The 25244-nt window shown below is 56.9% G+C and overlaps 12 protein-coding genes across 12 annotated transcripts; 7 read left to right on the forward strand and 5 right to left on the reverse strand.

Annotated features, from left to right (window-relative positions):
• Positions 1-112: 112 nt before the first annotated feature.
• VTJ04DRAFT_8279 (uncharacterized protein) lies at positions 113-1430 on the forward strand (the record flags this gene model as incomplete). The annotated part of the gene is made up of 3 exons (XM_069366698.1): positions 113-313; positions 382-660; positions 729-1430. 3 exons carry the CDS (start codon positions 113-115, stop codon positions 1428-1430), a joined length of 1182 nt encoding a protein of 393 aa, XP_069217607.1.
• A 2260-nt stretch (positions 1431-3690) lies between these two features.
• On the forward strand, positions 3691-4000 carry VTJ04DRAFT_8280 (uncharacterized protein; the record flags this gene model as incomplete). Its single annotated transcript, XM_069366700.1, has 2 exons — positions 3691-3777; positions 3833-4000. The coding sequence occupies 2 exons, from the start codon at positions 3691-3693 to the stop codon at positions 3998-4000; spliced, it is 255 nt and encodes an 84-aa protein (XP_069217608.1).
• Positions 4001-4142: 142 nt separating this feature from the next.
• Positions 4143-7064, reverse strand: VTJ04DRAFT_8281 (uncharacterized protein; the record flags this gene model as incomplete). The annotated part of the gene is made up of 2 exons (XM_069366701.1): positions 4143-5632; positions 5903-7064. The coding sequence occupies 2 exons, from the start codon at positions 7062-7064 to the stop codon at positions 4143-4145; spliced, it is 2652 nt and encodes an 883-aa protein (XP_069217609.1).
• A 21-nt stretch (positions 7065-7085) lies between these two features.
• On the reverse strand, positions 7086-8914 carry VTJ04DRAFT_8282 (uncharacterized protein; the record flags this gene model as incomplete). Its single annotated transcript, XM_069366702.1, has 4 exons — positions 7086-7409; positions 7490-7602; positions 7670-8009; positions 8882-8914. The coding sequence occupies 4 exons, from the start codon at positions 8912-8914 to the stop codon at positions 7086-7088; spliced, it is 810 nt and encodes a 269-aa protein (XP_069217610.1).
• Positions 8915-12128: 3214 nt separating this feature from the next.
• VTJ04DRAFT_8283 (uncharacterized protein) lies at positions 12129-12525 on the reverse strand (the record flags this gene model as incomplete). Its single annotated transcript, XM_069366703.1, has 2 exons — positions 12129-12388; positions 12441-12525. 2 exons carry the CDS (start codon positions 12523-12525, stop codon positions 12129-12131), a joined length of 345 nt encoding a protein of 114 aa, XP_069217611.1.
• Positions 12526-12556: 31 nt separating this feature from the next.
• On the reverse strand, positions 12557-14628 carry VTJ04DRAFT_8284 (uncharacterized protein; the record flags this gene model as incomplete). Its single annotated transcript, XM_069366704.1, has 2 exons — positions 12557-13872; positions 13947-14628. 2 exons carry the CDS (start codon positions 14626-14628, stop codon positions 12557-12559), a joined length of 1998 nt encoding a protein of 665 aa, XP_069217612.1.
• Positions 14629-15854: 1226 nt separating this feature from the next.
• VTJ04DRAFT_8285 (uncharacterized protein) lies at positions 15855-16079 on the forward strand (the record flags this gene model as incomplete). Its single annotated transcript, XM_069366705.1, has 1 exon — positions 15855-16079. The coding sequence occupies one exon, from the start codon at positions 15855-15857 to the stop codon at positions 16077-16079; it is 225 nt and encodes a 74-aa protein (XP_069217613.1).
• A 189-nt stretch (positions 16080-16268) lies between these two features.
• Positions 16269-16977, reverse strand: VTJ04DRAFT_8286 (60S ribosomal protein eL30; the record flags this gene model as incomplete). The annotated part of the gene is made up of 4 exons (XM_069366706.1): positions 16269-16367; positions 16508-16556; positions 16732-16865; positions 16930-16977. 4 exons carry the CDS (start codon positions 16975-16977, stop codon positions 16269-16271), a joined length of 330 nt encoding a protein of 109 aa, XP_069217614.1.
• Positions 16978-17385: 408 nt separating this feature from the next.
• On the forward strand, positions 17386-18285 carry VTJ04DRAFT_8287 (60S ribosomal protein uL16; the record flags this gene model as incomplete). The annotated part of the gene is made up of 3 exons (XM_069366707.1): positions 17386-17430; positions 17610-17994; positions 18056-18285. 3 exons carry the CDS (start codon positions 17386-17388, stop codon positions 18283-18285), a joined length of 660 nt encoding a protein of 219 aa, XP_069217615.1.
• A 1068-nt stretch (positions 18286-19353) lies between these two features.
• Positions 19354-20373, forward strand: VTJ04DRAFT_8288 (uncharacterized protein; the record flags this gene model as incomplete). The annotated part of the gene is made up of 2 exons (XM_069366708.1): positions 19354-19448; positions 20190-20373. 2 exons carry the CDS (start codon positions 19354-19356, stop codon positions 20371-20373), a joined length of 279 nt encoding a protein of 92 aa, XP_069217616.1.
• A 102-nt stretch (positions 20374-20475) lies between these two features.
• On the forward strand, positions 20476-22479 carry VTJ04DRAFT_8289 (uncharacterized protein; the record flags this gene model as incomplete). The annotated part of the gene is made up of 1 exon (XM_069366709.1): positions 20476-22479. The coding sequence occupies one exon, from the start codon at positions 20476-20478 to the stop codon at positions 22477-22479; it is 2004 nt and encodes a 667-aa protein (XP_069217617.1).
• Positions 22480-24404: 1925 nt separating this feature from the next.
• Positions 24405-25092, forward strand: VTJ04DRAFT_8290 (uncharacterized protein; the record flags this gene model as incomplete). The annotated part of the gene is made up of 3 exons (XM_069366711.1): positions 24405-24633; positions 24839-24877; positions 25070-25092. The coding sequence occupies 3 exons, from the start codon at positions 24405-24407 to the stop codon at positions 25090-25092; spliced, it is 291 nt and encodes a 96-aa protein (XP_069217618.1).
• Between the last annotated feature and the right edge of the window lie 152 nt (positions 25093-25244).

Consider the following 25244-nt stretch of genomic DNA (forward strand, 5'->3'; position numbering starts at 1 on the left):
AGTTCACCTACTCTCAACACAAGATTCCATTTCTCTTTTCTCCGAGTCTGCCATCTCGATTCCACGCCGCCGTCGCCTCCAGGACTCGGTGGTTGCAGGTCCCAACATCGTCATGGCTCGCTCAGTTACAGCCACGAAAAGGGCTCCGTCGACCAAAAAGACGGAGACGGAGCCCGTCAACTCCAAGGCCAATGGCTCTGCTGGCACCAACTCGGCCATCGAAGACGATGCCACCTACCGCGACTTCTTCTGGACCTACACCGAGGAACCGCACCGGACGCGCCGGCTGGCCATCATCAAGGCCCATCCTGAGGTGAGTTGACCCTTATTCCACTCAATTGGCCTGGCCCGTTCTGACTCTGCTGTCCCTCCTCCATCCAGGTCACCAAGCTCTGCGGTCCCGAGCCTCTGACCAAGTACGTCGTTGCTGGAGTCGTCGGCCTCCAATTGCTCCTCGCCCATCTCCTGCGCGACACTCCCTTCTTCTCCTGGAAGTTCTGGGCCGTCGCCTACGTCTTCGGCGCCACCGCCAACCAGAACCTGTTCCTGGCCATCCACGAGATCTCGCATAACCTCGCCTTCCGCTCCCCGCTGGCCAACCGCCTCTTCGCCATCTTTGCGAACCTGCCCATTGGTGTGCCCTATAGCGCTTCGTTCAGGGTGAGAATCATGCCCTCTACTTTCCTGAATATTGTTCCCCCGCCCTGCTGACCTCTTTACTCCTCTAGCCCTACCACCTCACCCACCACAAGTCGCTGGGCGTCGACGGCCTTGACACGGACCTTCCCACCGCCTTCGAAGCCGTCTTCCTCGACTCGATCCTGGGCAAGGCCTTCTTCTGCACCTTCCAAATCTTCTTCTACGCCCTACGTCCGCTGGCCATCTACCGTGTCCCCTTCACCTGGGTGCACTATCTCAACCTGGCCGTCCAGCTCGCCTTCGACTACATCATCTGCTACAAGCTCCCCGGCCTCTTCACGCCCACCTCCCTCCTCTACTTCCTGCTCTCTTCCTTCCTTGCCGGTTCCCTCCACCCAACCGCGGGCCACTTCATCGCCGAGCACTACGTCTACGAGAAAATCACCCCCGAAGCCCGCGACCCCAACAACCGCATTCCCATCCCCGAAACGTTCAGCTACTACGGCCCGCTGAATTTCGTCACGTACAACGTCGGCTTGCACAACGAGCACCACGATTTCCCAGCGATTCCGTGGACTCGTCTGCCCGAGCTGAACCGGATTGCCAGGGAGTTTTACGACGACCTGCCGCAGCATCGGAGCTGGATCTATGTCCTGTGGCGGTTTGTGTTTGACGATGAGGTGGGCATGAAATGCCGCGTCAAGAGGAAGACGGGCGGCCGCGTGGTAGGAGGAGGCAATGCCGTCGTGGCCAAGGAGGCGGATTGGAAGGAGGATGAGATCCAAGCTTGAGGGGGGGAGGGGTTGGTTGAGTTATGGTTTTCTTCATCTTCTGCTGTCTGCTGCTGCCTGATGCATAGCGCCGGCGTCGCTGCGTGGAGCGGTGATATGAGATACCTACCTGATGTAATGAGCATGGGTGCGTGAGAAGTTCTGGGTTTTGATGGATGGGCATATTTCGCTTGCTTCGGGTACTTTTGAGTAGGCATCAGGGAAACAATGGGCTTAACTATCAGTTGTAATTAGACTCGGAATTATGAGATAGACCTGGGGTGATAAACTGGCGGTGTGGAAGATGCCTTATGGCCGGAGAATTCCATGTGTCATCACTTCTCAGAGTCTTACCTGCCATGCGGAAAGTTGTGATCTCCGAATACCCTACCTCATATACCGAAATGGCCATCGGAAGTACAAGCAGTTTCATGTCCATATGGTCCAGTCATCCATTTCAGGCCTGGGTAGCAACCTGCCCCTCAGTCTGGGCAGACGATGTTCACTCATTGTGTCCATCAAATCCCAGGACAAAGGGTTATTAACTCTTCCTCTTCCTCCTCCCTTGTAGGCTGTGTCCGTGGTTAGCTTGCGGGTTGTAACAGGTTGGTCGCCATAGGATGGATGACCTCATCATCATCATCGGTGGATGGGCGTGAGCTGTTTGACTAGGTACTACTCGACCTTATCCTATTGCTTAGACCTTGTAACAGACAAGCCACCACCACCAACCATCAAGACAAAATGTACACAATCCACTAAAGAAAGTTTTTGACCCGGTAGTTAAGGTAACAGGATAGGATGTGAGTATGGTGTACGGACTGGGCGGTGTATTACAAACTCAGTTTTTCGTTTGACATCCGGTCCGGGTGTGCTTGTGTTCCGTCCTTGTGTTCGCTACGTTGTGATAAACGTGGGGTTGTTATTTTGTTGAATGACTATCCCACCAACAACCCAACAACGAAGTATGTCTACCAACCTAGCATGTATAGGTGGTGGACAAAACCTACCCTGAAGAAGCCCCTCTCTCTTCCCAGGATCAAACAATGGAAATGTATGATAACATTCAGAAAATACAACCTTATCAACGGAGAATCACGATGTCTGCGTACCTGGCTGTCTTCACTATCTCGGTAACCAAGGTACCTTGCCTTTCAAAGGCCAGCCAGCCAGCCAGTCAGTCAGTACAAGCATCACACAGACACACGTCTTCAACCTCGGTCTCGTCAGTCAGCTCCATTTCTTCCCCGAGGTCAGCTACTTAGGTAGTTCATCCCCAACCAAAAAGATCCTCGCTCGCAATACTACCCACAAAGGTATGCACACCCCATCACGTACTCTACCATCACATCCCATTTTCCATTTTCGCCTATGTAACCTCCCATTCTACAACCTGTGACCATTCATAGGAAAACGGAGAGGGTCAAACGAGACACACCATGGACAAAACAAACACAAAGGAAACACAAGTAAAACCACACAATGGAAAACAGGGGATACAACACCCCGTAGATACCGACCGACCTGTGGTATATCCTCCCAGCTCTTACTCTCTTAGGAAGAAGACACTGCCGGCTACTCCGTGTTCAGCGGACAATGGAAATCCCAAAAGGACCCCCAAGACGAAAAGAAGAACTTGACCAAATCAAAACTCTCTTCACGAAGGGGGTATTATTAACCTCTAAGCCCGGAACCCATCTTTGTCTTGAAACAGTGAGGCCAAATGTGGTGAACGACCAAATCTCCATTCTTTTCTTTCTTGTTCTCAACATCGCCTTTTTGTCTTCACGTGTAAGGTAGGCAAGTAAGTAAACAGGGAGGATAGAGTATGGGTATGGGGTATGTGTATGATGTACGCAGCAACCAACAAGAGAGGAAACTGACCAGAATAATGTAGTGTGCCTAGGTGAGGGATTTGCAATACGTCCATGTATCCATGAGGTACTTGGACAGAGAAAAACAAAACAAACAAGAAAAGGCAGTGAGCGCAGAGTGTATCTTCCCTTTTTTTCATGAATGCCACCCATTCATCCATCCATCCATCCGTCTGTCCATCCATCACCAACCGACCAGAAAGAAAACCCACCCAACCACCCAAAAGGAAAAAGAAGCCAACCCCGAACGACAAAAACACAAACACAGAGAAACATAAACCAACCGAATCACCTTACTGCGCCATGCCATGCCATGCAACAACGGATCCCTCTCCTCACCCCACCCAGGCTGGTAAACGCAGAGCAAAAACGAAGAGTCAAAAAACGATAAGGAGCCCGCCCAGTCTATGTTCGTCCGTCTCCAAATGAACAAGAGTAAAGTAGTTGTAGAGTATCGGTATCAGGAGTCGTTGTCGTCGAGAGTCGTCGAAATCGTGAGATGAGAAAAAAAGGACAGGTTGTACAGACAACCGGTGTCGAGTCGACAAGAAAAATCGAGAGCAGGAAGAAAACAAGGCAAGGAAACTCGTCAGATGGGTAGCGTCAGTGGACGCAGAGTGGTTTCCCATCAATCATCACTCTCACATCTCCGGTCCAGCCGATCGGGATGGGGATGACGATTCGATGAAGAAAGACACCCTGCAAAATTTTAGGTAGTAAAGTTGGGTCATTAGTGGAATATTCGCCCTTCCCAACCGTCGTACCCAAACCACCGACCGACCGACCCTGACTTTGGCTAGAACCACACAAAGTGAACAGAACTGTTTCGTTCAACCGAGAATCGACGAAAGCCGAGTGATCAAACGTCCTCAACCTTCCTCATCTTCTCAGCATTTACCCCAACAGTTCCATTCGCAGGCGGATCAGCAGGCGGATCGTTCGCCGCATTCGGCTTGACCGTCGTCTTGCCCGAGATCGTCGCCGTCCGGACCCGCTGGCTCAGCGGCAGCGTGTACTTGAGCACGCCCTTGAGAATGAGCGTGAACTCGTCTTCCATGATGCGCTCCCACCGCTCCGGGCCGCCGTAGGTCCCATTGCCGGGGTTCTTGAGCCGCACTTCTCCCGACGAGTAGGAAATTCCCTTATGGAAAAAGGATCCCTCGAAGGAGAGCGCGCTCTCGAAACCCGTAATAGTGCCGAGGCGCATGTTCGGAGCCGAGTCGTCAGGCGCGGTCGGATCCGGATTGGGGTCGGGATTGGCGTCAGTGGTTCGTAATCCGCGCTGTGATTGTTCGTTCTTTTGCTGGGGGTCGATCTTTTTCGGCGGCGGAGGGCCCATCTCGCCAGGGTGGGTATGGTACCACCAGTCCGTGTCGGACATGGCGTGGGGCGACTTGGCGAAGACTTCGATGTCGGCCGAGTCGATCACCACCACCACGACGTTGGGATTGTGGGCCTTGACGGTGAGGTCGAGCATCAGCTCCTGTTGGCTGGCGACGACGTGGTCCATAGCAACGAGCTGGATGTCGGTCAGAGGCTGGGACGTGGCGAACATGAAACCGATGGCTCCCGAGACGACGAGCAGGATCATGACGGTCAAAACGAGGCAGCTCGCAAAGCGATTGAGAACCGAGGGCGTCGAGTTGCGGTAAGCCTGCGCCTCCAGCGACCGCAGAGAGGTCATGTTCCGGCGGTTCCGCCCCGAGCGCCCGGACCGGATAGTGCCCGAGATAAGCGGAGTTCTCTCATCATCAGCACCCGTCGTCGTGTCGTCAAAGTCGTAGCCAGCGACGAGGTGAGTACTACGCTTTCCAAAACGGTGGCCATGGGGGTAACGTGGGCTGGGGGGCTGGGAGGACTGGCGGGAGCCAACGTTGTTGGCGGTCATCGACCCGCCGAACGGCGACTGCTCGGCGAACAGTGACGGATGGCCATTGCCGCTGTTGTTGTTGCCGTTGCGGCCCCAGCGGCCAAAGTGATGGTGTTGGTGGCGGGACGTTCCGCGAGCCGAGCCAGCGCCGCTCCGGCCTGTGCCCCTGCCATCATCATCGGGGTAGGCACCATCGCTGTTTCCATTCGTAATAGACGTATTTACAAACTTCATATTCTTCTTCACAGGAACCGGAGGCAAGGCGCTCTCCATGACAGAGTGGATGGAGCGCAGGCCGGCACGGTCGAGGTTCTGGCTAGCCATGGAAGTCGTGCTCGGGGTACGCGAGTGGTGGAAACGCAGAGGCCGGTCGCGGCCGTCGGGCGGGTTGGAATCGTACACAAAGGTTTCATCCGAGTCCTCGGCCTCCTCGACAGCGCTCGCGACCTTGGCCTCGAAGATGTCCGCCTTGGAGGACGCTGTGCGATACCTCGTCAGTAAGCTGCCCACACTGGATATGGCTAAGCTCTGCCTGCGGTCACTAGAACCGCGATGGCAGCCATCTGCACTTGCGGATGCATCATCGGAAGAGGAATAGTGGAAATGATGATGATGATGATGGTGATGATGACACTTGGTTGGCGACACCGCCCTGCTGTCGTATGACGGGACGACTGATCCCATCGACGGGTAGTGTCGAAGCCGGGGGAAGAAGGCTGCAAAACCCGGTGATGTTGGTGTTAGCTCACCATTGCCAGCCGCCACGGTGTGTTGTCTCCGTGAAGGCTTTCTCTTTTCCTTCTTGGGCCGGATCGTCTCGGTGCTCGCTTTGGTGCGGAGGCTGGCGCCGGAGCCCTGCGGGCCAGCTCCCAGGATGAGAGGGGCTTGGGGAATGGACGTAACCGTCTCTGTCTCGACCGTCATGCTCTGGAACTCCTTGTTCTTGGACTGCTTGAAGGTGCTCGAGGGGCGGGCGGCCAGGTGAGTTGTGCTGACGACGCTGCTCTGGCGGCGGATTCGGGTGTTGTCCGTCTCGCTGCCGCTGTCGTTGGCGCTGGTTCGCCCGGAAGAATTCCTGGTGGGCCCAATGACAAAAGAGTCGGTTTGTGACACCTCGGAGAGGTTGACACTATCCTGCAGCCTCTCGTCGACCGACTCGTCGCCGTTCTGGGGCGATCCTATCGGGCTCACTTCCTGCACAGTCTCCAGGGTTGAAGCCGGAGTGGCTGGTGGGCGCGCTGTGTTCTTGGACGCGATGGTGACGGGAGCGTCTTCGCTATCGACGTCGGAGGGCGGTTCAGAGGTCGGCTGAAATGGAGGAGTGGGCCGCTGGACGCTGATTAAGGGAGTTTCGGACTGCTGGTCAGAGGATCTCCTCGGCAGGCCAATGTTGGGCCGGTTCAGCATGGGCGGAGGTGATCGTAGCCTCGGTGAAACGGGCCATCGTGGTGAGTCCCGCACGTGTTCCATGGTGGTCGGTGACTTCACGGCAGGGCCAGCATTACTTGCGTTCGGATCGGTCGCAGACGGGAGCAGGGTCGGCGTCCGGCCCGCCGAGAGTGTCCTGGACAACGGAACAGGAGCAGGGATGGTGGAGCGGCCGGTACGCGTCGGGGTCAGGTCCTGGTAGCTGCTTTGACGCGAACGCAGACCGGAGTTCGCAGACGAAGTGCGCGAGATGGTTGTACGCGAGGTCGGCCTCGCCGGGGAGGGTTCACGGGAGCCGAACGGAGATGGAGCAGCCGACGACGAAGTGGAAGCGGCCGAAGTGTGAGATGCGAACTTGGACTGGCCCTGGTCGACGGCGGGTTGGGTTATTGTCGCTGTGCTGGACGAGGACTGGCGCGAGTATGCGGGGCGACCGGCGGCGGGGTCGGATGGGCCGGCCGACGTGGTCGAGGACCTGTCCATGTCTACATGCGACGACCAAGTCTAGGGAGGAGAGGGTAGGGCAGTTTGCACGGTGGCGCACATGCCACACTCTCGAGGTTGCGGGCAGAAGAGCGGAGGGATGGGCCTCGGGCAGGCAGTGCGATAGAGCGATTGGAGCCCACCCAGAGCCAGACGGAGGCGCGTTGGCAGTCGTGGGGTGAAAACAAAGGACTCAGCAGCAGCCGGGGGTGGGAAACGGCCGTGCTGTACGACGTGGTTGTCACGGCGTTGTACGGAGGTACTGGCGGTTTTTAAGACCAGGTAGAGAGTGGCGTGTGGTCCGGGGGATGCGAGGCTCGCGAGGGACGAAGCATGTACGTCGTTCTTGTGCGAGGAGGCTGTTCAGTCTCGAGGTCGGCTCCCAAAGCGACGTGATGACAAGACGAACAACCTCCAAAACAAACCACAGCCCGGGTGAGACCCGACTCGACGTGACTCGGCTCGCCCCGAGCGAGTTGAAGTGCCCCAGACAGGACGGGACGCAACGGTTGGAGGGCAAGGAACCGGAGACGCGGCGCTAGGAACGGAGGGAAAATATCACCGGGATCTCATTTGCGGACTTGTTTGTGGTCGAGAGCAGACACCAAGGATGATGTTTGCTGTCAGGGCAGCGGAACAAGGGCGCAACGGGGGCGAAGACGATGATGACGACGAGGAAGCGAGAGCAGCAGGTTGTGAGCTGGTTGGTTGCGGGCGGTGGGCTGCGGGCTGTGGGTTATGGGGTTGCGGGATGGCAGTGGCCTGGTGCAAAATCAAGAGAGGCTCAATGGATGACGCATGGAAGGACGGGGATGATGGGAGGACTGGAATCAGGGTTCGGTTCAGGATCGATTCGATGATGAGTTGAGGTTTGCGTCCAGTTGCAGTGCAGCAGCAGGGCAGCCAGCCGGCAGCACCGTCCCACTCCCGGCCGTCCCACCTCACCTAGTCCCGGGCCGCCCCAATGGAAGCTGTCCTTGGTTGGACTTTTGCTTGTGAAACTGGGTGTGATTGGGCCCAACCTTGGCCCGATACAGTCGAGAAAGTGCCTGGGTGTGGGGTGCGGAATCCCCACTGTGTGAGCTGGCCCTGTACTTTGGCCGTTTTGGGTCTGGGCTCACGGGTTCCCCTTGAACACCTCCAAGCGAACAAGCCAAAAAAGAACTCTACTGTGATGGGCCAGCGCCAGCACATGATGGCCAGAAACGGCTCGGCAACTGTCCCGTCACAATCCCGAAGAAGCTTTCTCGCTGGAACAAGATAACGGGCAACAGGACATCCAACTGGTGCGACAAGTTCTTGTCTCTCCTGTTTCTGCCAACGGCACAGCCATCTATCTCATCCATCCATCTATCTACCTATCTCCATCCCTCCATCTCATCATCAGGCACCCATTCCATGTTACTCTTGTTCTTCATGCTCCGACCTCTGGCGACAGAATTGCTGACGCGTGGCACGATGCCCGAGGTGTGTGTGGAGGGACAGCACCAGAAATGAAGAAACAAGGCGCCATTTTTTCAACAGAGTCTGTCAAAGGGAACAGAAAAGAGGGCAGGTGATCAGGTACCCGAAAGGTAGCGCCGCCTCACCGCAACTCGACTCGTTTGTCTCGTCGATTGATGGAACCTGGCCCACACGCTAGAGGTGCCTTTGGATTCCAAAACTGTTCCCCGCCATTTGGAGGCCGGAGGAGGGAGAAAAAGAGGTTTGGAAAAGTCTAGGGTGGTGTGTTCATGTGGCTTCCAGCAAACACCTTAACCCAGGAGACGAACGAGCCATGTTTTCGCAGAGAAAAAAACTCTCGATGAGCGACGCACCCCGCAATCATGATCGCGAAAGATGCTAGTCATTTTGATTTAAACTATCAAGGAGAGGTGCCACGCATGCCGGGCCACAACAGCATCTGCAGCCCTGGACGGGAGCGTCGAGACATGACGGCAGTGGCTGTCCGCTAAGATCTCGTCCATTCTGTGAAGTAGGATGAAGTACTGTGTCTACTTAGTATACAGAGGTACAACACAACCGCGATGCATATTATTAGTAGGGAGTCTGTCAATCAACCGTTCCGGGTTACATTTCCATGATGGAAGACGGGCAGACGGGAATCGGCCGGGCAGACCCGGATCCGCATCGCCGTCGTTTGGTTTGCTTCGGTACGGTTTCCGCCGCAAATTTCATGATCCCTCAGTCCGGCAGGGCTGGTCCAAAACAAACACACGGCACCAGAAATCCAAGGGGCGTCGGCCATGGGCGGTGTTCTTTTTTTTCTCTCTGGTATGGGGGTAGTAACTGTTTGCAACCACCTTATCACAGATTGGGTATGCCCTTTACCCCTCGAAGACGGACAACCTGGAACCTGGAAGACGGATCGACTCCCGTTTCTGACCCCTCCATAAAGTCAAACACGGTGCCGTTTTGAGGGCAACTCTGGCCTGGTTGATCCGAGCCCTGACACATCCATTTTTCGGCAGGGGCCGAAGCGGACCCCACTCCGCCGGGGATGGGAATGCAAGGGGCCGTTGCTCCGTCGATCCAGCTTCACCTTTTGCAGCAACATCTTGAACCTCATTCTGGGCCTCCAGTCACAAACCTCATCTCTTTCCCCAGAATGCAGAAGCAAAACGTTCGATGTCCCGCGTCTGTACCGAGTAACGTGAGTGAGAGAGGAACGCTGACTCCCATTCACCCCCATCCCTACAAACAAGTGCACATTCCCCTCGACTGGACCATGATGAGTTGTCCAGTCCCTCCATCCAACATTTTCACGCAACAAGCAACTTCCAAACTCGGCTCCAGCACAAAGTTGCCAACAGCCGTGTGACACGTGGTTCGGCGTGCGACCAGATTTTCCCCGTTCCCGTGCGGTGCCGAACACACACCCCCAGGCCCTCTGCGCCCAATCGAAGCGGCCACCGGATGCAACCAAGCACCCAGACATGGGATTTGTGAAAATCTGACTTTGCCAAGTCCAAAGCAGACAGACACTGTCGGAGGAGGACTTGGGCCTTTCCCATGAGGCTGTGCAACCTGATCATCCGAGTGTAAGGCTGGAGATAGTTGGGCTGACTCAACGGACTTGACTGACTCTGCCTTGGCTGGGCCGAGGTGGAAGTCGAAAGCCGTTGACTAAGATCAAGGAGGGGTAAACCAGGTGTTGTTTAGTTGCGGGATATTTTCACTTGCCAGTCAACAAGCCCAAGAGTGAGCGGGTGTTGTTTGCTGTTGAGATGTCTCTGCCCTAAACCACATTTCCCTCCGACAGTGTAGACATCCCACACCTCAACCCAACCCAGCCGACAAACAACCTCCCAGACATCCACCATGCCCGTTTGTGTTCACATTACCCCCTCAAAATAACCCACCTGTTATCGGGCTCTGAACATACATACATACATGCCCACCTACCGCAGGAACCCGCCCACGTTTTGATCTGTGTGGCTGAACCAGTCCCGCCCACGCAAGTATGTATGTGCATACATCCGTACGCAAATCGCCGACGGGGTGCTGCTCGCTTCCTACCCTCGGGCCGCCACAGCACTGCTCCGTCTTTGCTGCCGTGGGGCAGACTGGAGTCCTGAGTTCTTGTCTGTCTGGTCCCAGCTGGCTGGTTTACTCATCGCATGCATACCTACCCTGCCTGTGAAGTGGCTCCCCTTCCTTACTTCATGCCCGAGGCTGGCGTGGAACGTTTCAGCAGGCTGTCTGTTAAGACCTGAACTTGACAAATGTTTAAAAGGTTTCGTGTGGGCAATGGTAAAGGAGTACAGAGGACCAGCTGAAGGTCCGGTGCTACACATGTAAGGCACCCGGGGTGGGTAGGCTGACGTCCGTCGTGGATGCTGTGTTATCATAGTAGTCGATACATTTCCGCCGAAGTCGGATGGGGCCTGGTGTTCTATTGGCGAGCGAACGATGCTACTCGTAAGTGTGTGTTGTTGGGTCCTAGACGCCCTGGAAAAGGGCCATGACCATCATGGCCCAGCTGTGCGACAACCAGTCCCGATGAACATGATGGGATGAAAATGATACGGCGACGGCGAGGCCGGGGCTACGAAGGGAAGATGGAATTCCGCCGAGTTGCTTACTCTAAAGCCTGAACCCTCAGTCAGCCCGCTGTATAGCCGACGTACAGCACAGCCGTGAGATGACAAAAATAGCTCTGTCCAAATACTAAGCATTGTGAGAGCCTTGCTAGGGCATGTGGAGGGAGTACGGCAATGGTGATGTTGAGATCTTGCAAAAAACAACTTGAGAGAAGGGTGGTGTGAGTTGATTTGAGATGACATGATATGAGAGAATCATGCTCTGTGACAATACGCCCTTCTCCGTCTATCATAAGGGATCACCATGTCATGATGATCAACCCGTCCTGCTTCAAATCGATGTTTTGCTTGGTTTGAGATTATTACGTTATTTGAACATCTCCAGGCCGTTCATTATTTATGTTTTTCTTCATCCTTCGTCACCAGGTGACTAATACGGAGTAGGTGTGTCGAGCGTGCTTGGTGCTTCCGAGACTTCCTTCATGTGCTCAACCCACCTGCCAGTGTCTCATCGAGGGCTCGTCGCGAGACATAGTGATTAGAATACCCCGAGTACAGGTAGCCATGACAACAATGTGACGTGTGAGGTGTGTTGAGCTTCGAACTTGAACCCCCGGAGATCATCGCCATCCTCAGGAGAATGACGTGGAAGGATGGGAAACCACACAGCCGTCGATGTCAACAAGAGAGAAACGACCTCAGTCGTCCACGACATTATTCCCTCAGCAAGAAACAGGGGCATCTACCTAGTTGCGTACGAACGGCCAAGAATGAAGACGGGAGTGATCGAAGGATGCTCTCCGCGCCTAGGTGCCACTTAGTCAGGTCATGCCAACATCATATCCCCAACGCGACCACCAACCACATCTTCAAATACATCCATCACCCATCGAGACACACAAGACTGTGAAAAACTCTACGGAATAACCAAATACCTACTCATTCTACCAAGTAGTAATAGCATACCAATGAAAAAAAAACTCGTTCGCTCATCAAGAATACCTATCATCTATCCCATACATCATGCATGGCGTGCAAAATGAACCTCCTCCCGCCGCCGCCGTCGTCCATCCACCAGTCCACCCGTCCATCCATCATCAGAAACAAAGAGAAAGAAAGAACGAAAAGAAATAAACGCGTAGTCCTCATCGTCCATAATAATCCGTGATATACCAAAAGACATGCCGAGATCGTCTGAACTTGGTGGAGCTGGGTGGTTGTAGCACTTGCGTCCATCCGCCATACTCCCGGGACCCAATCGACACCAACGAAACTCATTCACTCACACTCTCTCTTCATCATGACCAGACTCCACCGTCTTTCCTGCTCAAACCACACCCCCGTTCTAAGTTGAGTTCAAACTCCAAGAAACAGTAACACACCAAACCCCTCCTCCTTCTAGCTCCTGGATGCACCATCCCCCATCAGGACACAACTTACTCACACTTCCTACACCTCCCCATCCCTCGGAGCGCTCCCGCTCACGCTCCTCCCGCCAAACGCGCTCGCCGCCCAACCGACCCAGCTCTGCCGCTTGTTCGCCGCGGCCTGCGCCTCGGCGTTCTCCTGCACCAACCGCAGCGGGCGTGGCTTATTTCCCGCAAACGTGGTGTTCTTTTCGGTATGGTGGTGCGACCGCGGGGGGCTGGCCTGGCTGCTGGTCGTGGGCGCGGTCGAGACGCCGTCGGCGGTGCCGTTATTTGAGTCGCCGCTGGCGATGCTGCTCGCGCTGGACCGCACGCCGCCGGGGAAGTTGGCGCCACTGCCCGTGCTGGAGCGGTTGCCAGCGCCCTGCGGAAGGAAGAAGGTCTGGCTGGTGCGCAGGGAGGGGGAGAGCGGGCCATCGGCGGCCGATGGGCCCCGGTACATGGCGTTGACGATGTTGGCGGCGCCCGGGTACTGCTCGCTCATGGGCCTACCACGGCGAAGGCTAGTGGTGCGGCCCAGGCCGATAGGGATGCTGGGCGCGGTTTCCGGGTTGCTAATGACAGAGCTGGCGGAGGTGGGCATATAGGTTTGGGGACGCTGCTTGGGCTGGGCAGTGGTGGTGGCAGAAGTCGTCGTTGCCGTTTGATTAGCGTTGTTGCTGTTGCTGCTACCGCCGCCGGTCAAGGCCGTCTTGGCGCGCTGGAGGAGGGATGTGCCTGAAGACTGCTGCTTGGAGTCCGGAGGGGGAGGGAGGTCCTTGTTGGTGTTGGCCGGAGGCTTCGTGTCGTTGGACTGGTCGAGAATGTGCTCGAAGCCCTGGTGCTGGAGCAGGCGCTCGATGATCTTGTTGATGTACAAGGTGAGAGCTTTGTTCTGGTCCTTAACTTGTCTGAGCTCTGCCTCGAGACGGCGCTGGGTTTCGAGGTCGTGTTCATTGTCGTGGGCGTCAGACAACTCGTCGGCCAGGCTGGTGCCGCCTTGTGAACTCCGACCCTCGAGAGCGGCCAGGGCGTCCTGGTTCGCGGAGGCGCCGCCGAAGTCGCTCGAGAAGTCGCCCCTGAGGGTGCGTTTCTGCAGCAGCAATTGGTAACTCTCGTTGTCCTCCATGAGGCGGGCGTTGGCGATGCGGGCTTCCATCAACTGGCGCTCGACTTCCTGGAGGCGACCACCGTCCTGGTTCTGCGCCTCGACCAGCTTTATCTGGGCTTCGGCGAGCTCCAGGCGCAGCGACTCGATCAGCTTGTCCTTCTGCAGCAGCAGCTTGGAGTTGTTGCGTGAGTCGCTGCGATGAATGGATGACGGCGGGGCAAAACTGTCGGCAGTGGGAGATGTGGCGGCTGCGGCACGGGCGGGATGATGTCAGTTACAATACATAGGCACACGGGTGATAAAAAGCGACATCATCACGTACCTTGCCTCGACGGGCGGTCCTCATCGTTGTTGTTGTTGCTGTTGTTGTTGTTGCGTTGGGCCAGGGTGTCCTTGAGGCGCTGGATGACGGCTTGCATCTCCTCCTCGCGGTTGACCATCTCCTCCTTCTCCTTCAACATGGCGCTGCGTTCGGCCTCGTAGATGGTCTCCATCTCGCGTATCTGGCGGGCGGCATCGCGCTTCTCGTTGGTCAGAGCCTCGATCTGCTCCTCGCTCTCATGGACCTTCTCCTCCAAACGAGACTGCTCCTTGAGGGCGTCGTCCAACTTGCTCTGCAGCACGTCGACCTGGCGCTTATACGACTCGGCGCTGGCCTCGGCCTGAGCCAGCCGCTCCTTGAGATCATCGATAATGGCCATGGTCTCGGCGCGGATGGCCTCTTCACGCTCCATGTCGGGCGAGTTGGCGCCGCTGCCGTTGACCCGGGAGCCGTTCAGCAAGGACTCGCGGCGCTGATGAGCGGCGGCGCGAGCTGACACGGGGGTGGCAGCGCGGGCAGGACGGATGCGTGTTGCGTTGGAGCCTGAACCGGCGCCGGCGCCGGCCGGGCTGTTGCTCGAGGAGGTGGGGGTGGAAGTTGATTTCGGGGCGGGACGTTGGGGCGTGCTGGTGGGAGTCTCGCGACCGTTCGTCGCCGGAGGCTTCTTGACGGCGCTGGCCATGGCTTTGAACGTGACTTTATGCTGTTCCTCTCTCGCAGCAGGGGGCGCGGAAAAGGGTGGGTTCAACGGGTACTCGGGCTCTCCGGAGGGCAAGTCCCAAGGAACGGAAATGGGTCAACTGGGCCTGACCGAACGAGGGGGGAAGGGCTCAGCGCTTGTGTCACGGGGCAGATGGAGTGCCGTGCTTATGGGTGGTTCGCGAGTCGTGAACCGATCGACCAGACGACGGCGGAATGAATGACGGAAAGAGATGAACAGATTAGGTAGTTTTCTGGACTGTCTTCTGTCTCGAGGGAACGACACGGAGTGCAGGCGGATGAGATTTGCTTGCTGCCCGCTGGAACCCGAGTCGGCCCAGGGCGTTGACGGCGGCGTCGCTTCTTTGGAGAAAAAGTGGCTCCCGGCAGGGATGCTGCAGCAACCGACACCCAGCAAAAGACAGGCAGAGGCCTGGAAGCCCGAACAACCACCAAGCAATGCCCCGGGTGCTGCAGTGCCGCAGCGCTGCGAACCCCTCTGCAGCCCCGCCGTTTCACCAATCAGCAGCCCCCTAAACTTGGACATTCGCCCCAAGCCCGATTCCCAGGGTTGCTTTCCCCCTTTCTTCCATCCCTCCATCCCTCCATCCCTCCACCCATCTCACCTCTTACTCAAGGATCTTGCCCGAGGCTGTGTTTCTCTGTGAAACACGCAAGTGGACATTGCATGTGGATTCTAATAAAAGAGCACCTCTTTTGGGCGACTTTGGGCTGGACTCGCTGAGGAGCTCAACGGTTGATTCTTCAAGGACTGGAAGTGTCGCTGAGCCCTTCCGTTGAACGCCAAGGATGGACTAGGTGCCAACCCCTACAAGACATTCTTTGAAATCTGGATGGGAATCTTGAGCGTTTCGTTTCCTTTGACCGCCTCGTTGTAGCCGATCCGGGTGCGCAGGTGCCATGGTTGCATCGGTCAACTGGTGGTACTACTCCATCGGGCGGAAGCTTGTCAAGAGCATGAAGATGTCATGCAGCACTCACCGTCGACCGAGCTCCACCAACAAGCTCGAAAGGGCATCTCGGGGATCCCCGGCCAAAGCACACGCTCTGCCGTTGGCGTCCTTCGAACTAAGGCATTGTCAAGTACGGACGACTGTGTCCAGAATTCTTCTTGCAAACGGAGCCCAGCGGGCACCAGTCCCGGGAATCCGGCAGCGGCGTCGTTTGATTGCGACAATTTGGCCGTCAATGCGAGCTGAGTCCCAACCGTCCGGGCCGGTCACCGAGCAACATCCTTCTGGAACGGGCAAAATACACATTCAGAGAACTTGTAGGGCAACGCATCAAAAAAGTGACCGTTCGACAAACTCGGCATGCTGTCTGAATTGGATTCGAGTCTACAAGTGGCCTGGCCTAGCCTGCCTACTGAAGGCGAGGACTCAGAGCCGTCGTAGCCGAGACGACTACGACTGACTAAGCAGCTAAACCCCCGCGCTCTTCTGGCGCGAACCTGGGTGTCGAATATGGCTGGCAAATCCCCTCTCGCCGCCGGATATCGTCAAGTCATGTTCCCTTTTTAATACCCGATCCCAGACCCCAACGCCGTGTGAATACCAAACGGTCTTCCTCGTGCCTCCTCATCCCAAAACTTAAATTTTAAATTTAAGCCTGAGTCTCATTGAGGATATCAGAGTCACCGGCATCGAGGATGGCCATGGCCGAGCAGCGGAAGAGCTTGCCGCAGGCAGTGCCGAGCTCAATCTGAAGGGGGGAAAAGTAAGCATGCGAACGGTACCCTCCAAAGTCTGCTACGAGACTTCTTCTCTGGGTAGGCCCAGAGACGCGAAGTCTCTGGGCCGGGAAGCGAGAACAACCCTCGAGGGGGAGAGATGAGAACTTACGTTGGTGCCGCTGTAGTGGTGGACCGAGGTCTTGGACATCATCGAGTAGCTATTCACCACGTTAGCGCATGGCCTTGCTGATATTCGAGTCCATGATGGGGAGCTGGGCCGAGACGCATAGAAGCAGCATTGGCAAGACCACGGGGGTTACCAGCGCCAACTCTTGCGTCCTAAGTCGCCTCGATCCCAGGAAATGAACCATTGTCGGTATGGGCGTAACGTACTACTCGAGCTCGGACTTGCGGAGCGGGGGAGTGTTGGCAGAGATGAGGATGAGCTTAGCCTTGCCGCTGCGCAGGGCCTTGAGAGTGCTGCGGTAGCCCAGGACGACCTTGCCCGACTTGATGACGAGGGCAAGCTATTTGCGATGTCAGTCACTGTCCTTGCCGTCAAACATCTCAGACATGGGAAGTCTGGCTGACCTTGGCACCGATCGACTGAGCGTCGGACTTGGACTTCTTGGGGGCCATTGTGAATGATTTGGAGGTTGCTGGGACGGCGAATCGGGGTCGGGTCCTGACGGTGATGTCCTTGACGTTGGCCGGATGTTTGTCGTGAAGCAGTCAAGATCTCCAAAGGCCGAAATATTCCAGAGTTTTTTGCGCTGGAATTGTTCGCTTGGTCGCTTGGGTGCTCTGTGGCCCCGCAATTTTCTGATTGGTTGGCGCTGCGGTGGCGTGGGCTCGTCGAACCCTAAGTGCCCCACTTTCCCTTCAGTTCCTCCGCTCTGTGGTATCGTGACTCTTGATTGGTAATCCAAAGCGACGAATTTGTGAGCATTCTGGTCAAAAGAGAAGAGGCGTGCCAACCGTCCCTCTCTCCCAAACCCCAGACCTCGACAACACCCATCTCAGTGACATCACGGAAATTCAGTCACAATGGCCCGCCGTCCCGCTCGTTGCTACCGGTACTGCAAGAACAAGGTACGAAACCCCGTTTGGTCTTGATCAACGACCTTTTTCGCACACATTTTTGGTCGATGAAAGGAGCCGGAGCGGAAAAGCTGGGTCCTGGGGGAGGACTGCATCGAGGACCGCGACTCGGAATCGATCATGGATCAAAACCATCATGACGTCGACTCGCTGACATTCTCTCTTTCTAGCCGTACCCCAAGTCGCGGTTTAACCGTGGTGTGCCGGACCCCAAGATCAAGATCTTCGATCTGGGCCGCAAGCGCGCCGGCGTCGACGACTTCCCGCTCTGCGTCCACCTGGTCTCGAACGAGTATGAGCAGCTGAGCTCTGAGGCCCTCGAGGCCGCGCGCATCTGCGCCAACAAGTACCTCGTCAAGACCTGCGGTAAGGAGGGTTTCCACCTCCGCGTCCGCGCCCACCCGTACCACGTCATCCGCATCAACAAGATGCTTTCGTGCGCCGGTGCCGATCGTCTTCAGACCGGTATGCGTGGTGCCTGGGGCAAGCCCGCCGGCACTGTCGCCCGTGTCGATATCGGCCAGATCCTCATGAGCGTCCGCACTCGTGACTCTAGTGAGTATATTCCTGCAAGGATTGTGTCAAGAAGGAAGCTGAGGCTGACGCAACTTGTCAGACCGCGAGCACGCTCTGGAGGCTTTCCGCCGCTCTCAGTACAAGTTCCCTGGCCGGCAAAAGATCATCGTCTCGAAGAACTGGGGCTTCACCCCCCTGCGCCGCGAGGAGTACCTGGAGAAGAAGGCTGCTGGCCGCATTCTCAACGATGGTGCCTACGTCCAGTTCCTTACCAACTACGGCAACCTGGAGAACAACATGCGGCGTTTCCCGGATGCCTTCAGCGCTTAAAGTGCTGTGAGGGGTCATTGGGAGAGGGGGCTGTCCGGGGAAGGGAATGGTTATCTGGCTTCTGGGTGGGCGTCAACGGTCATTTTCGGGCTGAAACGAGAGCATGTCAACTAGCATCATGGTCTTGATCGGGCACAGCCAATGGAACCATTTCACCAGTGATCAAGAGGAGTGGGTTTGCCGTTATCGCATGTGAAACATATGAGTATGTTCTTGACCTCGGGCTGTTGGAGACTTGGAGACGAGGGGGAGGTTATCCACCGGGTGAAACCGGTACCCGGATTTACTCCAGTCTAAACACATGAGCGGGAAAGTGAACGTGAAAGCGTGCAGTAGTCGATGGCTCGGAGACCGAATTTGGGGTAATTCCAGGAGTAGTGTGTCTGCCATCTGAAGGTAGTAGACTCATCAGGAGAGCGACCCCTCTTTCCCTCTGACATCATCGCCCTTAGCCTAGGGGCCGTTGGGCTTCCAAACGAACGATACCGCGGAGGTGGCGCCACCTGGAGGTTCTCCTCAACATGGCTGTCTTGATTTTCAAGATGTTGTAGATTTCGGTGCCGTGGCCTGTTGGGCAACATAAATCGGCAGACGTATGTTGATGTTGCCGCGCCTCTTTGATATATCCAACATGCCACACGTGCAGCGGCCAAGCTGATCCTAGATTTTGCCTCCGTTCACCGACTGAACGATACAAGGTACGTATCAGCTTGACCTAGCCAGCTGGGAGACCACCCTCGGCGGATCTAATTTGTGAGGGGCCCAAACTATCAACTACGTATTTGGGCGTTGGCCATGTTCGCCGGTACATCATATCAGATCATGGACCATGCTCAATCCAAGTCGGCCCGGGAACGGTGATGCGGTTTCGCCATCTGAGAACTAAAGACGCCAAGTTTCCGGTGTGCAGTGTCTCGTGGACTGAGAAGGGAGGGTGGAGCTGGTTGAGTTGTGGAGCGTGTGACAACAGGAGGATCATGAACAACAACAACCCAGCCCAGCACCGCAGCCGGCGGCAGAAATGGGATGGGTGCCATCCGCGGGCCGGCACCTCTCTGCATCTGGAACATGGAATCTCCCGTCGATCTCACCACACCGCTGGACACGGCGAACACAGCTTGTGCGACAACGGCCAGTCGACTGGCTGGCGATATTGGTACGGAGTACGTAGTAGCTTAGTATCATCAGTGTCCGTAAATCTGGGAGGCAGGGAAGATGTTGCTGTCCCGTCCGCTTCGCTCGCTCAAAGTCCTGAAGCGTGCGGTAACAAAAACGCTGGCAGCAAATCATGTTGGCGGTCAGGAGGATGCGGCTAAGCCAAACTGAGGGATTCGGATGAGCTCAGGAGAAACATCCCGCGTGGCCCCTCCACTTGGATCAAGAAATCTGAGCGAGATACCGTGTGAGCGAGCGGGTAGCCCGGAGTCGGAGGGCTGGAGGCGCAGAAACACAGCGAGAAGAAGCGTGTTCTGTTTGGTTGCTGCTGTCCAAGGTGCAAGGTGCAGGGTCCATCTCCCGCCTCCTTGATGCGCGCTGCTTGAGGTTGGCCCCTCACCTGCGGACAGCCCCCCCCAACCAACGATCTGACCGGGAAAAGACAAGGGCAGCTGCACCTCCAGGGTCCTATCCGCTGGGCGCCAGCTCATCCGCTTTTCTCGCCTCGTTCCCATCTCTCTGGATCCTTTTTCTAGCAATTCAGTTCCTTTGCATATGAGTACATCATCCTCACCACCCGCCGATATCTCTTCTTTCCGAGGAACAGCTTAAGGCTGTGCTGGTTGCACAGGGATATCCCATCGCAGTCGACGCCAAGTTGGGGCATCAGGTTCGCTGACGTCGGAGAACCGATAACGTGCCGCGACGTCCCCTTGTTTGTCATTGATAACCTAACTGGCGCCTTTCAGCAACCGTCTCTTGTTTTCCACCAACCACCTGAATAGACCTTCGACAAATAGACTTGCCCCTCCTTCAACATCGACGATTTCTCTGGTTCCTGCAGACGGAACACAATCTGTCGACCGACGAGTTACGATTGCACGTTTGACCTCGAGAGGAAGTCTTATCGCATCAACGCGTCGACGTCATTGAGCGATCCGGCGATCCACTACCCACCAGGGCATCCATACCCACCGCGAGATTCCACAACATCCCTAACCAACCGCCATAAACACTCTCGCTGGAGTGCCCGTCATGGCATTCCAGCAGCCCACACGACAGCAGCAGCAAGCCCCGCGGTTAACCCATGCCGGCTCTTCCAATGGAGGCTCCGTGATCGCGGCTCCGACACAGCCCGCGCCGTCCGAGTCGCAGACCTGGGTTCTCTTCACACCGGGGACGGATGCCGGGACAACCACGTCATACTTCAGCTCTGCACATGACGATGGCCAGCACACACCCGGCCGGTCCCAGATCAGCGACCTGGGAAGCCTGGGCACGATAGCCCAGCAAGGCTCACAGAACAATGCCTCTCCGTCCGAAGCCCTGCTCGACGAGAGTATAGCCGCCACCGAGGATGACGCCGAGCTCGACAGCCTCGACAGCCACCTCCCCGAGTTCCGCGCCGGCTCGGCTCCGTACGTCGTTTCGCAGCACGAGGTGTCCGTGTCCCCGCAGGCCGCGACCGTGTTCCCCAGCCATGATGGGCTGGGCTCGTTCCGCTTCGAGGCACCCGGCGGAATCAACGCCGAGGTGCAGGACCGCCTGTACGCGTTTGAGCGCTACAACCCGAACCGCATCCGGCTGCGGGCGGAGAACTTCAGCCTGGCACAACTTGAGCCCGAGTCGGAGGAGGTGCAAGAGGCCGAGCGCGTCCGCCGGATCGAGGCGTGGAGGCTGGAACAGAGCAGGTTGCTCCTGGAGGATATTCGGAAAGAGACAAGGCGGAGGAGGCTGTCCGAGGCGAGCCGGCTCTCTGCCCCACAAAGAAGGGCTAGCATTGGTGGTGCTAGTGCCGCCGGTGGTGAGGTTGTTGAGCAGCAGGCCGTTGCGAGGAGCGTTGCAGACGAAGAGGCGGCCGAGATCAACCTCGGAAGCACCGACTGGCATGAGCAGGATGAGCCGCGGTCAGTGGCTGACACCAGTGATGGGAAACAGCAGCCTGGTCTGCTGAGCCGGATCGCCCGCAAGGTGATTTGCGACCTGATCGGTATTGATGAGAAGGTGCTGTCGTTGATCTTCGGGCCCGCGCCCCCGGCGCCGGATGACAAGATGCTGGACGATGCTCTGCCGTCTGAAGTTTCTTCGGAACCGGACTGGCAACTACGCATGCTCGAGAGGATATCCCGTGAGCTGGGCATCTTGGTGCATCAGATGTCCGCCCACCCACCAGGCGCTTTCTCTACATACACGCGGGTTCAACACGCGACACTCCCTTATGCAGGCTTACCTGTGATCCCGGAGACGTCGGCAGAGACAGCTACGAGCGAGACAGCAGCGCGGACATCAGCCGGGATGGGCGACAGCGCCCTGTCAATGCCGCAGTTCAAGCCCACTGTCGGACGGCCTGCAACAGAGCCAACAGCACCGTCCATCCCTGAGGCTGCCGCTGCAACATCAGCAACAGCAGGAGACTCACTTCACCAGCAACATACTTTCACACAGCAGGAATGGGAACAAGACCTCGACATCCGGCTCGTCTTCCGCTACCTCCGCTCCCGCTTCGCCTCGTCACGACAAGCCGCTCCAGCCCCGGCTTCTAACCTCTCCACCAGCACCAGCACCAGCACCAGCACCAGCCCCAGCGCCTCCTCCACCTCCCTTCACCCGCAGGACGTCGCAGCCAAAGCCGCCCGCGTCAGGCAACACCACCCCCTCGTCTCCCACGCCTATCATCACCACCTACACCACCACCACCATCATTTCCATCACCACCACCATCACCACCGTCCCCGACCGGCCGAGCGGGCACGCTCAATGAAGCCTGCCATCGCTGCAGGCTCAGGGGCGACAGGCGGGGCTGTTTCAGGTGGTGCGGCAGGTGCGGGGAGCGGCAGCCCCGTGGCCGCTGCCGCAGCTGTCAGGTATACGGCCGGGCCGGGGAGCTGTGCCAGCCAGAGCACGCGGAGGTCGGCGACGAGGAGGAGCAGCATCTCGTCGAGACACTCGTCCAGGCATTATTGGGATATTGGCGGGAGTGTGGCGTCGGGGAGTGTGATTGCTAGCACGGGGGTGATGGGGAGTTGGGGAGAGGTTTGAACATTTTTGTTCTATCTAGACCTGGGCCAGGTAGACGCCTATGGGTGGGTGGGGGAGGGGTTGGATGGGCTCCATGTTTTGGATTGAGTAGGGTTACGGTTACGGACACTCGCATCTCTGGTTTATTTTGGGTATATGTGACTGGTTTCGATGTGTATGATTCATGCCATATTTTTCTTGGTTACTACGGATTGGGCTTATAATTTTGGATATGGGTTAGGTGACGATGGCATGAGGGGTATGTATCTGGGTGAATGACCGAATGGGCGATGTGAACTTGGACATGTTGACACCTGCCAGGCTTCCCGTGCCCTGCTCAGGAGCTACGCAGCACATCCATGGATGTGCATACCTGAGGGCCTGGTTGCATCATTTTCTGGAACATGTAGTTATTAAACATGAACTGCAATTATGCCCCACGAGCTTCGCCCCGGATTTGCGTTTATTGGATATGAGGTGCTCTCGGCCCGAAGGGTTTGGCTGCACCTTGCGCCTCCGAAGCGCCATTCTCGCCGCCGTCTCGTGTTTGTCCTGCGCTTCTCGGTCCTAGGATGGGCCGAGCAATGCCCGAGCAGCACTTCAGTTCACCTCCAGGCTGTCAAGAACAGAGGAGGTTCGTTGTGAGGTGTGGATGGCAACATGGAAGAAGAGAGCAACACCTAGGATAGAGTCGATTGATAAGATCTGCACGACATCATCGGCTTACCTGGTATGGAAGGCATGGAGGTAAGTGCGGATACACGACCTGACGTAGGTACCCAAGGCATGTTCCATTCCCCAGGTCAAGTCCGAAGTCAAGCTTTGCGGTTCAGTGCCGGCAGATCGCCAAGCGGCCCTGCAATCACCAGTGCCGCTGCCCCTCCATGCTGAGCAACCATGCCTCGTGGGGTTGGAATGAAAACCGTTTGGACGGCAACGGGCGGCCAGAAGGGGGCTTGGTTGTAGTGGCGCTTCTAGGTTTTTCTTATTCGACGGGTAACCTACTGCAGGTCTCTCTTCTGTGCATCGTCTTCTTCTGCCTCTCTGGATCTTCATCCCTCCCTTCCCGCTGATTGTATCCCATCCTTTCCATATCCGGCGAGTGTGGTGAAATGATAACGCTAGCGCCACTCCCTTCACACCCTCGGAAGAAACGGTGAAGCTGGTGGTGTCCACTTGACTCACCACGTGAAGGCCCCCTCATTCTCCCTTGGTGACGCGAGACGACGCGTGTGGGTGCAGGGATCTAAAGTGGCTTTGGACCAATCAGGAGCGGCTTGGCTGCCAGCGAGGTCAAACGGGCAGGGGGGTTAACGCGTTGCGACAGCCGCCGGCCAATGAGAGCGTTTCTGCCCTCGACTCAAACCACCGCATTGATCAATGAGAGTCGAAAGTCACCACAACATGGAGAGACGGACAACAACAAACTTTCAGCACTACAACCAACACAACAACAAGCTGGAATTCGAAAAAGGTAGCTACGGATGGACAGCGAGGGCTGGGTTAAAATGCCTCGAAAGGCGCTAGTAGAAGCCACTAAGGCAGCACACGCTGCGCTGGCGCCCGATTGCAGCCACAAGGTCACCCTCCTCTTCGCTTCCCGCGCTCCATCCTCCTCCACTTTGGTCGAGTCACTTGATCTGTATGGCGGTTGATTGATAACGTTAACGCCGGCGGGGACGTTGTCGTCTTGGAGGGAGAGTGAAAGTGCGTGTAACCCGAAAGTTACGGCAGCGAAGAGTTGAAGTGAGCCCCACCCACTTCCCTGCACCTCACCTCGGTTTGCACTTTCCTGTGGTCCAGTGGTGAGGTGTGGTGAGGTTGGGTGTGGCTGCCCCGCCTTGCTGCTTCCCTTCCCTGTCCCTTCCCTTCCCGCCTCCGTCCCCGCCCGAATTGTTCGCTGGGGAACAGGCCAGCTTCCGTCCATCCTGCTCACGAACCCTCCCATGCGGGCATTGGAGCTTCCTCCAGTTTTCCCTCTGGCACTCTGTCCAACCAACCCTCGAGGCGCCCACACCTTGCACCTTGCACACCACCACCTCTCCACTCTCAACGAACGGTGCAGAGGTGCAGCAATTCAGCAGCGCAAGCGGTGCAGCCACCCAGCCAGCAGCAGCAGCTTGGCCGATTCTCCCGCCCGGGACCTAACCCAGCTGGTTCACCCCCGTGCATTTTGTCCGTTTCCTTGTGCACATCCCCCCATCGCCGCCGCATTCTTGCAACACCCGGTTCCTGCTACCTTACCTCACACCTCACGCCACTGAGAAACCAATGCTGCCTTGCGCCTCACTTTGACTGCTTGCGCCTTTGCGACATTTCGAACCATCTGAACAACGACAGCCATTCCAACTTGCGCATCTTTTCGCCCTACACTCGACAGCGTTCCCCTCTTCTGCCTCGAGGGATCAGTACATAGAAAGTCCGTTTGCGCCCTTCCTGCCTGGCCTGCCTTTGGGCCTCTTTCCCGCTGTCTTTCGCACCTCAGCTGAGTGCGCAACTCTGTGCGCATCGGGCTGCTCTGCGTGCGCGGCCTTGGGATTCGGCGCTGGCGAGGCCGCAACACCTTGCGCGCCTTGGGACGAACTTATACTGACTGTTCGCGCTGGTCTAGGAGTTGCTAGGGTCATGTACTGAAGTCCGTCTCGCTCGCTCGACAGCGCCCGGCTTCTCTGTTGCTGGGTCGCATCGCCAATCCCGACACTACCGAGTTGCTTTCGAATCCCTCCTCCCTGATCGAGTGCCGACGTGTCCTCTCCCCTCAGCTCCAGCCTCCGCATTTCAACTCC

Source organism: Mycothermus thermophilus, assembly GCF_041956435.1.
Source record: "Mycothermus thermophilus strain CBS 625.91 unplaced genomic scaffold VTJ04scaffold_5, whole genome shotgun sequence".
NCBI lineage: Eukaryota > Fungi > Ascomycota > Sordariomycetes > Sordariales > Chaetomiaceae > Mycothermus > Mycothermus thermophilus.